Source organism: Phacochoerus africanus, chromosome 2, assembly GCF_016906955.1.
Source record: "Phacochoerus africanus isolate WHEZ1 chromosome 2, ROS_Pafr_v1, whole genome shotgun sequence".
In the NCBI taxonomy this organism is placed as follows: Eukaryota; Metazoa; Chordata; class Mammalia; order Artiodactyla; family Suidae; genus Phacochoerus; species Phacochoerus africanus.
This window is the reverse complement of record NC_062545.1, coordinates 110,447,914-110,460,852: the sequence shown is the minus strand read 5'-3', so window position 1 is coordinate 110,460,852 and position 12,939 is coordinate 110,447,914. Positions and strand designations below refer to the sequence as shown.

General features: G+C 39.2%; 1 protein-coding gene across 10 annotated transcripts in view; it reads right to left on the bottom strand.

The window, feature by feature from the left end:
- Nucleotides 1–12,939, bottom strand: part of HERC1 (HECT and RLD domain containing E3 ubiquitin protein ligase family member 1) — a 206,552-nt gene that overhangs the window by 13,547 nt on the left and 180,066 nt on the right. For all 10 annotated transcript variants that reach the window (XM_047765943.1, XM_047765980.1, XM_047765969.1 and 7 more), the window contains 10 exons: nt 11,978–12,151; nt 10,357–10,650; nt 9,029–9,094; nt 8,730–8,855; nt 7,740–7,878; nt 6,503–6,684; nt 5,344–5,499; nt 4,523–4,645; nt 3,095–3,197; nt 1,390–1,559 (listed from right to left, as the gene is read on the bottom strand). In XM_047765943.1, the coding sequence (XP_047621899.1) occupies nt 1,390–1,559; nt 3,095–3,197; nt 4,523–4,645; nt 5,344–5,499; nt 6,503–6,684; nt 7,740–7,878; nt 8,730–8,855; nt 9,029–9,094; nt 10,357–10,650; nt 11,978–12,151 (1,533 nt within the window). The remainder of the gene's footprint in view (nt 1–1,389; nt 1,560–3,094; nt 3,198–4,522; nt 4,646–5,343; nt 5,500–6,502; nt 6,685–7,739; nt 7,879–8,729; nt 8,856–9,028; nt 9,095–10,356; nt 10,651–11,977; nt 12,152–12,939) is intronic.

The window sequence follows — 12,939 nt, the reverse complement described above, 5'->3', positions numbered from 1 at the left end:
CACAGCTCATACTGTCTTCTAAAAACTAAGCTGCAACAAGGCTATTCCAAATACAGCAAATGAGTCTTAATGACTGAAAAAAATCTTTGAACTCTACTCCTAAAGAGGAAATTCTTGGAAAATTAAAAAAAGCAAAAACAAAAAACCAGAATGAGCTATAGAGCTTTTATTTAAAACACACTGATTTCTTGATTTTTAACATGGATGGCTTGTGTAACAATAAACAATTATAAAAACTCACACAGAGCAGATTCTCATCTCCAGATCTTAGGGTCTGACTAGGACACCCAGTGTTTTAGAGGCTAAGTACCTCAACATTATCAGGGAGGCTTATGTCAAGGCCCTGCCAGGGACCTCCCAAAGGTGTCTTCAATATCAACTCTCTTCTCCTTAAGACAATATTCAACCACAGTGATGAGCAGGTTCCTCATCTGTAAACACAGTGATGAGAAGACCACAGAGCCAAACTGAAACTACTATGTATAATATCTGACCTTAAGGGTCCCTGGCTCTAGGGGCAGCCTAGAGCAGAGAGGATTAATGAAGGAAGAGGGTGGGACTCCGCATGTAGTAGCAGGCATCTCAGACAAGCCCCACCAAAGTGTCTCCCCCCTTCTGTGTACAGGGTAGGCTCAACACATCAACCTCTGAGTCTTTTCTCAACCTCTTGGAGGCTCAGTTTACTCCTCTGCATGATGAGAGAGTGACAAGACTTCCTGCATAAACACAAACACACTTTGTACACTGTCATAAAGTATAAAAGAATTGTTTCATTCTTTCCATTTTCCAACTGATAACCTAGCTCTTTTATTAGTGTAGTGAAAATGACAATGATTAATGATGATATAGCAGATACTTATAAAGTGCTGCTTCCTGGGCGCCAGGCACTTCTCAGTGTATGTACACACACACACACAAACACACACTCAGTTAATCCTCTTAATCACTTAGCAGTACTGGCAGATTTTTTTTTTTTCTTGAGCCGCTCCCTCGGCATATGGAGGTTCCCAGGCTAGGGGTCTAATTGGAGCTGTAGCCACCGGCCTACACCACAGCCACAGCAATGCGGGATCCGAGCCGCGTCTGCAACCCACACCACAGCTCACAGCAACACCAGATCCTTAACCCACTGAGCAAGGCCAGGGATCGAACCCTCAACCTCATGGTTCCTAGTCGGATTTGTTAACCACTGAGCCACAATGGGAACTCCATAGATTTTTTTTTTTTTAACCATGATATAATACTTACTAGTCCACAGCTGGACTCAAAATAATCAGTCTCATGGCCAAGTGACGTGCATGACACACTGTGGTAGATATTATGAGTTTCCAGCTGATCCCTTTGCCAAATGTAGAATATAAGAGAACAGCAAGCAAGATAAATATTTACCTGCCCTTCTGAATTGCTCCCCCAGGCATACACATCTCCAGTTGATGCCAAAGCAAGTGTGTGCTCAGCTCCGACTGCCACGTCTTCGATGACCACTCCAGCCAGGACAGGGATTTGCTGTGGCCGATTGTGATTGCGAGCACGCCCTTCTGGCAAGCCTATCAAGCGATCTGAAAAAACAGGAAGAGAACATTTAGGGAGGGCACACCAGAGTCCTTTTGCATTTCCTTATGAGTCATTTACATCTCTGATGGTATGGTAATTGGGGCAAATGCTGTTCTTCTGATAAGAGGTACTAGATTCTAAGTGAATAAAGTTTGACAGTTTCTTTGCAAAAGGTCACAGTTTCCTTATTCATAACAATAAATAAAATTAAACTTAAAATTAGTAACTTATTTCTAACCAAGTGGCACCTCTAGCTTCCTCACACGAGAGAACTGGCACACAGTTCACAAAGGCCCTAAAGTCCTTGCATTCTAAGAAAGGACACCATGCAATCTGTCTTGTCCTCAAATTTCCAGCTAACCTGTCGCCTTATCTTTGCAGCCAAACTTCTAGAAAGTGTAGGCCAGTCCCCACTGCTCCATAGACTGAAGGCTTGTTTGGCCTGGTCACCTTTTGCAGCTTAACTGTGTGCTCACCAGTGAACTGAAACTGTACTCTCAAAAGTCGTGAGTAGCTCCTAACTGCCCACTGCACTTCTTGGGCTCCAGCGCAGGGAATTGCACATTAGCTTCTGATAACATGGCCTCAGCTCCTTCTACCCCTCAGAGACTCTGCAATCTCGCTCACCAGTTACCTCCCCTGGCCACATCTTTCAAAGTCAACTCTCCACAGGCCTCTTCCTATGCTCACGGGCCCTTTACTCACATTCCCTAGATTTCTATCCTCTACTTTTTTCATTCCATACTCTTTCCCTGGGTTCCTTACAGACTATTAATATGGCTTTAATTACTAACTTTATGCATTATGCAAACCTACATCTTCATTACCAATCTCCTCAGAGTTCCAGATCCAAATCCCTGGTAACCTGCTAGACTTCTCCATACATACAGTCTAGAATATAAAGCCCTGATTAAATATGACCAAAACTAATAAGCTCCTTATCTCTTTCCCCCAAACCAGCTATCCTCAGTAATGTTAGCATCAATGTTCTTACAAGTCCAGAAACTTCAATCATGGCTTACTTCTGTCTCTTCCTCACACACCCTTCAATTACTACAACTTGCCAAGCGGTTCCACTTAGAAAGGTGAATATACTACCAAGGAATCCCACTGTGGATGCTTGGATTTTGAATTTACTCAAGATTTGAATCCTGCTTGCCTATTATTTCTAAGACCCAAACCCCCAGTCCTTGCAAGGGCTGGGGAGTGAGGCAGCATCTAGAGGAACTCTGGTGGTCAAAGCAGTGTTTGTGGCAGCATGCAGAGGAAGCAGGGAGGACAAGTGGAAGGGCTTTGCCAGGAACTCTTCTGACAATAATGAAGACTCTGGAATGAGGGGACATCAGTGGGGTGGAGATTTTGTCCTTATGACAAATATCATGAAAAAGGAGCAGAAAAGAAGCTAGTGAATGAAGGTCATAGTGGCCAATCATCACCCAGAATGAAAAATGACTCAATTTAATGTGCTTTTGGAGGGCAAAAGTTTCTGTAATACATGTGTGCACAAAACAAGTAACGGAATGCCTGGAAAATGTCTCACCTTGACCAAAGGTATACACATGACCATCTTTAGTCAATGCAACAGAAAACTGAGTTCCACAAGCAACCTTTTTTATTCCGATTCCACAGAGGACATCGACTTTCTGCAAAATAAAAGTGTAAGGCATATAATTTACAAAGGAAAACACTGGCATGTATAAACTCAAAGATTATCTTCCAGAAAAATACTAATAATCATCTACCTATTTCCAGACAAATCTACATTCCTAAATGTTATACTCTCATACTGCTCTGCAAACTACCTGAATGCAGGGGAGTATTGTAGAGGGGGCAGGGGTGTTTGACTAAAATCCCCAGGATCTCATGTGAAGTGGAAACATTCCTCTGGGCAACAGAAACCAAAGGGAATCCTATGGCCTTTTTTTAAAAAATACTCTAAGACCATTCAAAGCATGGGTTGCTCCAGAGAGGGCTTTTTTGCTTTCTGTATCCCTAGCTGAATATTCACCAGTCTAGCTATCAGGATGTCACAGACTATATATGACCGTGAATCTGGAGTTGAATATAAACTGAGTATTTGTAAATTATACTTTTTTTTTCCCCTCTGGCAGTGCCTGCAGCATGCAGAAATCCTCAGGCCAGGGATTAAACCAATGCCAGAGAAGCGACAACACTGGATCCTTAACCTGCTAGGCCATCAGGGAACTCCAAATCATGCTTCTTTTTAAATATGTTTGAAAAATCCACATAAAAGGATTGCCACAGGAGGTCTTTGGAAGAGCCAAGAAACCTTCTACAATGTGAACAGAAGCCTCTAAATTATTTGTTTATGCATGCAATTCCCTATTGTTTTTTAAAAGAAGGTGCAAACCTGTATAATTCACTAGTAATAAGAAGCTGAGATGGCAGCGACAAGCAGAGTTACAAAAGTTTGTTAATGGTTCCCTCCATAAGACATCCTGGAGATATGTTTATTTCCTCTTTAGCTGAAAGACAGTCCTACACAGCCAATGATAAAGACAGAGGCTTGTCCCTGTAGAACTTTTATATCCAGTTTAGTCATTAATGGTTCATTTAAAAATCAAGATCTAGGAGTTTCCGTCGTGGCCCAGAGAAAGCGAATCTGATTAGTATTCATGATCCCGGTTAAGGATCTGGCATTGCCACGAGATGTGGTGTAGGCTGCAGACGTGGCATTGCTGTGGCTATAGCATAGGCTGGCAGCTATAGCTCCTATTTGACCCCTAGCCTGGGAACCTCCATATGCCTCGGGTGTGGCCCTAAAAACCAAAAAAAATAAAATAAAATAAAAATCAAGATCTAGAATGCAGGAAATTTAGGAATAAGCAAAAGAAGTTTCTAAACTTCGTCGTGAATAACCAAAAATGTTAAAGGTAGATTACTTTCAACTAAAAACAGGTACTGCCATAGAAGAAAATTATGAAACCCTAGATGAGAGAATACTGACCTGAGGTGAAGATTTTGCAGTGGAATTTCCTAAACCTAGTTTTCCATAGTCGCCATCTCCAAAAGCCCACACCATGGAGCCATCTGCTGATACTGCCAAAGTATGGTTTAAGCCACAAGCCACCTGGAGAAATAACACGGTGGTCAGTAAGGCAAATTATAATTCCTAAAACACATACCCATTTCTGGGATCCTTTTTCTCTACTTCGGTAAAAAAAACCTGTCTGTGTTTCCAAAAATTTTTACTTTTTAGGGCCTTCTACATATGTTAACCAAAATGTGTCATGAAGAAAAAATTCCTAACTCCACAAATAACTTTTTTCTTTAAAGTAAAATTCTTCAGAGTGGCTAACTCTGATTTAGCACAAAAGATAGGAAAAAGTAGATATGATTAAAAAATACTCATTCACACCAGAGACAGTCTAAGGAAGGATACATTAAGAGATAAAAATATCTCATCTCCTTGTTAAGAGACAGTCTCATCGTGTACAGGACAGGGACAATTATTGCTTAAGAGCAGCAGCTACCGATGATGCTTCTATGCAGCCACCTACTTCCAGGCAACTGAATAGGAATTAGAAAAATATGTACTGTTTAAAGTTTCAAATCAAGTTTTATTATGAAGGGGACTTTAAAGTATTCACATCCTAAGTTAAGACTTTCAATGGCTTATCAATTATCAATTAGGCCAAAAACAAAACATACAGCAGGTTAAGGTACAAACTGGTGATTCTGGTCTTCCTGAAAGGACAGTGTCTAAATGCACACAGAGGAAATAAGAAACTATGATCAGATAGAATATATTATTGACTTAGTCCATGCCTGTCCAATCTGATATCCCTCCAGTGCAGTCACTCTCTCTGGAAGTTTTTTGTTGGAGGTATTTCCAAGACCCAGACGACCGTAGTCACCATTCCCAAAGGTAAAGAGTTTGCCATCTGAAGTTACCACCGCTGAATGTTTGAAGCCACAAGACATCTACAAACAGAACAAGAAAAAAAATTTAAACAAGAGGGTAAACTAAGAAAGAGAGAAATCAACCATTTTTGTTTATTAATAAGGTGTTAATCTTTAATTTTTTTTTTTTTTGGTCTTTTTAGGGCCATACTACGGCATATGGAGAGTCCCAGGCTAGGAGTTGAATGGGAGCTATAGCCTCTGGCCTGTGCCACAGCTACAGCAACACCAGACCCCTGAGCTGTGTGTCTGCAACCGACACCAACAGCTCACGGCAACCCTGGATCCTTAACCCACTAAGCGAGGCCCGGGATCGAACCTGCATCCTCATGGATACTAGCCAGATTCATTTCCACTAAGCCACAATGGGAACTCATAATCTTTAAATAAACTTCACTTACAACTCGGATCTTCAAGATCAGTATGTTCAACTTCCTGCTCCTTAAGTCTAACCTACCTCATCATCCTCAGGAAGACCAAGCTAGAGAACAGACCTTGAAGAATTGTTGCTACCCTTCAGCTATGTAGAGATGACCTAGACTACATGAGTTAATGAATGGGGAAATTCTTTGTAAACTCTAAGATGCTATGCAACTTCCCAATACTACTTTAGATCACCAAATGATTTTCCAGAAAAATGTATATGAACTTAACCTTTATAACAGTAATGATACGTTATCATTGAAAGCAAAGCTTTCCAACGTATCATTGAAAGCAAAGCTTTCCATCTATCACTGAATCAAGAACTATGGGGCAGGAGCTACATCCCACTGTGTTTCTTTCAAAGACCCAAAGTACCCTAGCCTGGGCCAACCAGCTGACTCAGGAAAAAAAGAGTCCATTCTAACACCAAAGCCCATTCAAACTCCTGATACATTCAAGAATGAATATGAACAACCAAAAAACACTGGCTCTTTTTGATGGTTTAATATATTTTTACTACTGTTTCTCACTGCCTAAATTTGAGAACTTGACATCAAGTACATTTATATTCAAAGATAAACTTATCCATATCCTGCCTGACCTGCACCACTTCTTCTCCTTGTAAGGCCTCGATTTGCCTGGGCCGCCGCTGCCTGTCGCTGTTCCCATGGCCGAGTTTGCCATAATCACCATCTCCCCAGCTAAAGACCTCACCACTTTCAGTCAGGGCCATGGAGTGCCCATCAGAACCACAGGAAGTCACCAGCTGGGTCACCACAAAGCCTGGAACAGAGCAGAAACCCAACACAAGTCATTGGCTATTAAAAGTCCCTTCTTTACTTGTAGCTGCTACAGGGTAGTCTCATAGAATCCAAAATTATCAAAACAGTAGTACAGAAACAAAAATAATTTCTTTAATTTTAAATCCGATTTGCATCTATAACCTAGCAAGTTGAGAGCAGTCACATAAAATGATGATGATGCCAAGGAAGAGGAGTGGAGTGATAGGAGCAGTTATGGTCATTCAGGACTATGTTCTAGCCACTCTCAAAAATGTTTTACATGGATCATTCCTTTCTAGTTTCACAGAGAACCTATCAGGCAGATATTCTCATCACCACTTTTCCATTTGGGGAAATCTGTGTCACAAAGACGTCCGGTAGCTTGTGCAAGGTCCCAGAAGCAGGATGTAATTGAACCAGACAGGAACCCAGCCATTCCATCCCCACTGCTGTGCTCCTCACACTTAGATCTCAAGGAAGAGAACTTAGAGGTACTCAGGAATTCGTTCTGAACTCATGTCACCTGTACACTTTTACTTAAAAAATACTCTATTTGCTCTCTTTGTAGGCTTTAGAGTCAGTAAAAGTTAACTTAAGGAACAAGCCAGGGCCTCCTGCAGTGGTTTCTCCAGAGGTGTTCTGTCTTCAAGTCACAGAGAACTCCGACCAAGATGCCCTTTAAAGTCTTTATTACATATGCACATTTCTGTATAAATTAATTTTTAATTTTAATGAAACACATGAACAATTACTATTGCTATTAATAGTTGCCCAGTTACAGTTCTGCAATTTTAAAGAATTTGTTTACAATCTTCAGTATGTGTTAAAAAGCTATTTATATCACTGAATTCTAGCACTGCTATGACAAACAACTTGAAAAATAAAATAGCTTGAAATATGGAAATTGAAGTTATACATGCCTAAATGATAATCTAAATCTAAGTGAAAACTCTACATGGCTTTACTGATCAAAAGTTTGAGCTAAGTTCTAACATAAGCAAATATTCCTAGTTAGACCACAGTTTCTGATCAGCTTTTAACTGAGGATAATTTTACCTTGTAAGGCTGAAATAACTGTCAGCACATGAAGGTCATCTGAATTTCCTTGTCCTAATCTGCCATAACTTCCTTCCCCACAAGCCAACACTGTGCCATTGGCCTGGATGACAAAGGTACAATTCTGACCACATATGACCTGGTGTAAGAACACATAGTTAAACACATAAACACATTATTTTTTATTATACAACTTTAACATTCAATCATTTAAAATGATTCCATACATACCTAGGATACCTTTATCAATTCTTTTATCCTTTCACTAAATGGGAAGGGATGACAGTAACTACATGGTTGCTACAGGTCCTTAATAATAATTATAAAACTGCTTATTTAACCAAGAGATGTATGAGGCTCATCTGACAATTTATGACAGTTTAGAAATGTGTTATCTACAGGGATTTCAGCCAACTGTGCAGATTTTAAATAATAACATTAACAACAAAATCTTACAAAGGAAGAAAAAGGAAAGGGTGATGGAAATTAGTAAAGACAGGCTGGAGGTTGGCAAGAAGGAGAAACTGGAGGGGATATACACAAGAAAGAGTAGTGCATCCTGGGACTTACTGAGGTAGAGAAGAACAGAAGAGAAAGCAGTGGCCTCAAGGAGAGTTTGGAAATATAGTACCACAATTACTGGAAGAGGGGAGGGATGTCAATGAAATCTGGCTAAGGATCCTAGTAAGTTTATGGCCCCAAAGAGAGAATTAATAATAGGAATACCTTCTATAAATATGTACTGGGAAGGCCTAATGCATCGTAATATTAAACTTTTCACACTTGAAAACAAGAAAAACTTAAAAATTTATTAACAAAACTTGAGTCTGTTAAAAACTATAGGGTGCTTTTATTTGGAAACTATATATCATGACTTTCCTTGGGGGTTCCTCACAAGGGACTATGGAATGGACAAACTTTATCCCCAGCAAGGGAATCAGAATTGTCAGTTCCCAAGTTTCTTCTCCATTTCTTTACCCTGTTAGCTACCTGTTGGGCTTGTGAGAATGAGGGAGCTGCTGCAGGTACCATTACATTTCTTCCAGCTTCTGCCAGCTGTCCATGCCTGCCAGCACCCCACAGGTAGACATCACATTTACCTCCCAGGTGCCAGTCCTAGAAAACCACAATTAAGTCAAAATTTGACTTGTTAATTCATTCAAACAAGCATATACTGGGTGCAAGTATGTGCCAGTCTCTATGAGAAATACCAGGGCACAAACACACAAGCATTTAGAATTAGAAGATTTACTAAGAATCACCATACGGTTATTTTCATCCTTACTGACCTCAGGTCTCGAAGTTGCCCAAGACATAATTTGTTCATCCATGCCATTAATCCATTTACTGTTATCCTGCAAGACAGGGCAAACATCAGGATTAATTTTCCTTAATCAAGATTTATCTTTTTTTTCAAGAGGACTTAAAATTATCTAATTAATTTTTTTAAATAGGAAAGGAGAAGCCCAAGATCATATGGTCAGTTACGAGCAACGTGAAGATCACAATGCAGTCCTCCCTTCTCCCTAGGCCATTTTTTGAGAAAATCTTTTTGCCAAAGATTTATCTGTTCTTAATTAACAATTAAGTCTTCTTTCCAAAAAAGAATTTGGTAATATTTTTAGAAATTAAGAGTTTACAATGATGTCAAACTTGATTTTTATGCATTGTTAATATTTCTTTATTATAAATACTTCACTATCAACTATCGCTATCACTAACACACTGGTGATTCAAAGCTAACCATTTCTGAGCACCCACTGGCGCAAGGTCATGTGCAGGAGTCACCGCTCCCATGAATTCATTGTATAGCTGGTCGCTTCACCTTTGTAGGCTTCAGTTTCCTAATCTACAAAATTATAGATTTGAGGTAAACTGGCTCAGAAGGACATTTCCTAATTAACATTCTATATTTAGATAATTTTCCTCAATTCATGTCTACTTTATGCTGTATCTACCCTTATATATTCAAATGTTTGTTTATATAAATATTTACTAGGTAAAGAGGCTGTCAGATCAAGTGCTGGCCTGAATTATCTACCTAGGCATTTTATTTCCATCAGTTTCTGTATCTAGACACCCTCAAACACAATCAGAAAGAAATGACAACTAGAATGCTCTTAGATATTCAATTAAACATGACTGAAGTGCCCCCAAATTAGAATCTATATGTGGAATAAATCTAACAAGATGACCAAGAAAAGATGCTAAAATATGTACACACACATATATATTGCCTTTTTAGTATATATGTGTGTGTGTGTGTGTATATATATATATGTGTGTGTGTATATATATATATATATGTATATATATATATATATATATACACACATATATATATGGATATAAAATGGGACAAATATGGGACTATGGGACCATGTCATTGAAAATTAGCAAGTTTAAACAAGCTCCACAATTCTCATAACTAATCCCTGCCACCACAGAAGCATTCCATCAGACTGAAGTGACTATCTGAAAGCAAAATATTTTAAGTTTATATAGGGGGTACATCTTGCTCTACTCAAGCTAGTGAACAGTTATTGAGGGTCTGCTACTTGCTAGACATCCGTACACAATCTCAGTTACATGTAATAGTAGCTCATATTACACTTACCATTAGGAATACAAGTTCATCCTCTGGAACAGGCTCTAGATCGGGAACACTAAAAGATTCTGGAAACTGTGCTCCATTGGTCAGGGCTTCAGCGGCTTTTATGGTGGTTGAGAAACATTCTAACCAGGCCCATTCATTTGGATTCCAGGATGCAGGGTCAGGAAGGCAGTTCTGGTGGTGTGGTGGCACTGGAGGGTTACACAGCAGCTGATCCAGATGAAGTCCCACAGCAAGGGAAGCCAGACATTGCATATAGGGGCTATGAACAAGCTGGTCACCACAAACCACATGAGGCTAAGGGAAAATGCAAGGATATTATGCTGAAGAGCCCCTTCCAAATATTTATAAATTAGCCTACTGTATTCTGAAAGCCTGTAGACTTACACATACACACACACATTTTTAAGAGAAAATTCCTGTGTCAGGGACTGAACCTGAGCCATAGCAGTAAACCAAACCACAGCAGTGACAATGCAGAGTCCTTAACCCCTACACCACCAGGGAACGCCTATATTTTTTGTTTACTGTTTTATTTAAGCTTTTTGAAATAATTTTAGATATACAGAGAGTTGCAGAGATTGTACAGAGAATTCCTGTAAACCTTCACCCAACCCGCTCTAATGTTAACATCTTATACAACCATGGTGCAGTCATCAAAACTGAGAAATTAACACTGGTAATAACTAAACCACAGAACTTTACATAGTTTCCCACTAATGCTCCTTTTTTGCTCCAGGATTCAACCCAGGATACCAAATTGCATTTAGCATATTTTCTTTACAGTTTTTCTTGAATTTAGAAGAAAAAAAAAAAAAAAGCTGATAACTGAACCATGGAGACCTCTCCTGCTCACATTTTCTTCTTTGGCAAAGTAAAGGTAGCCATCAAAGACAGCTCTATTCCAAGGTCCTCCCTAGATGTACCAGATGAGAGACTGAGTAACTCAGAAAAGAAAACCTGGGCAAATGTTATTAGTGAAATTAACTGGGTGTGGTAACAGTTGATTACACTAATGTCGCATGGCAAAAAAAGGGGGGGAGGGACTCCAAAGAGGAACAGCATACTCTAAATACTGAGGGCTGGAAGACAGGCTATACAGGATTGTGGCCCGGGCAGTAAGTCCAAATTCCACAATTCTGCATTCTAGTATTTAATTTGGTTCATCCTTAGCACTTTCACTAAACTTTCCACAAGGATTCACCTGACAAATGGACGGGCTATTCAGTCTGACACCCATATCCACCCCACCCTCCCAATTTTGGGATGGCAAAACCACACGAAAAAGATATATGGATCAGAAAAGGAAAGATGATATACTCTGAGGTACAGGGATTTAAAGAAGTTTCAAAAAGAATAAATAATATGAAAAAGAATGATAGAAACACTATACAAATTTGAGGGTTATTTAAAATTTTTTCCTCCCACTAAAATAAAGTAAAAGTAGGCATAGGATTACTGAACAAGGGTTTTAGGCATGACTTATCTTCCATTTGATTCTGCCCAAATAGCCTCATTTATTTTACTAAGACCTCATACTCTTAAGGGATATATTCCACACTTTAATTCAAATTCCAAACCACCAGTCATGTGCAAATTTGCAGGCATTAGTATAGTCAGTTACCTTTTCATAGGCATACTGCTCCTGAAGCATCATGGGTAGCCGCTCCAGAAACGCTCTCATGCAGGGAGCCATGTTTAATCCCAGAACACCTTGTTGTTTCAGTGCTGTCCTACAAGTTGCTAAAACATGATTGGCTGCAGCCCATTCTGCTGTACAATTCACAACCAAAACATCCTGATGGAAAATAAACCATGCCACATGATATATTTGTTTAAATAAAAGAGAGACAACTTTATCGCCATTCATATATGAAAAATTCCTTCCAGGGTCTGCATTAAACACTTCTTTTTGACCATTTTATGCTATACTTTTAATGCCTATGAACTTCAAAACATCATAAATTTTGTCCAAGGTAAAAACAAGCGAATGAGAAATAACTATAAAATTCACGAACTACCCTGGATGAGGTGATTCTTCTTAAACAGACATTGATTACTCGCTATTTCATAGCAGTTGTAGGACAAGCTATCTAGTACATTTCAAAAGTCTGTCATGACCACAAGGGTACTAGAAGAAGTGGTATTCTGCCTGCAGAGGGACAGACATATCTACAAAAGATGCAGTACTGCTCTGTGGATCTATGGTTTATTCTCTGCAGGCTACTACTGCCTAGGGTCTAATTCCATATTTTACTTCTAAGGACTATTTATGCAACTTTACAGCTCTATTTTAATATCACCAACTACATAAAATGTAAACCAAAGCAGCACAGTGGCGCTGTTCATTAACAGTATGAAAAGCAATACTGTTAGGGATAATCATATCACAAAATTATTTCAGGGTAGAGGACTAGTATTTTTTACTAGAATATTAAATTTGAAAGCCTAGATACATTTTGTATACTTGAGTTAAGTGTCTTTGGGTTGGTCCTTCTTTTCAGGGAAGATTCTTTTGAGACAGTTGAGTGCTATCTCAAAAATCATGGGAGAAAGTGAAAAATCATCTTTATAACTTCTGGTGGA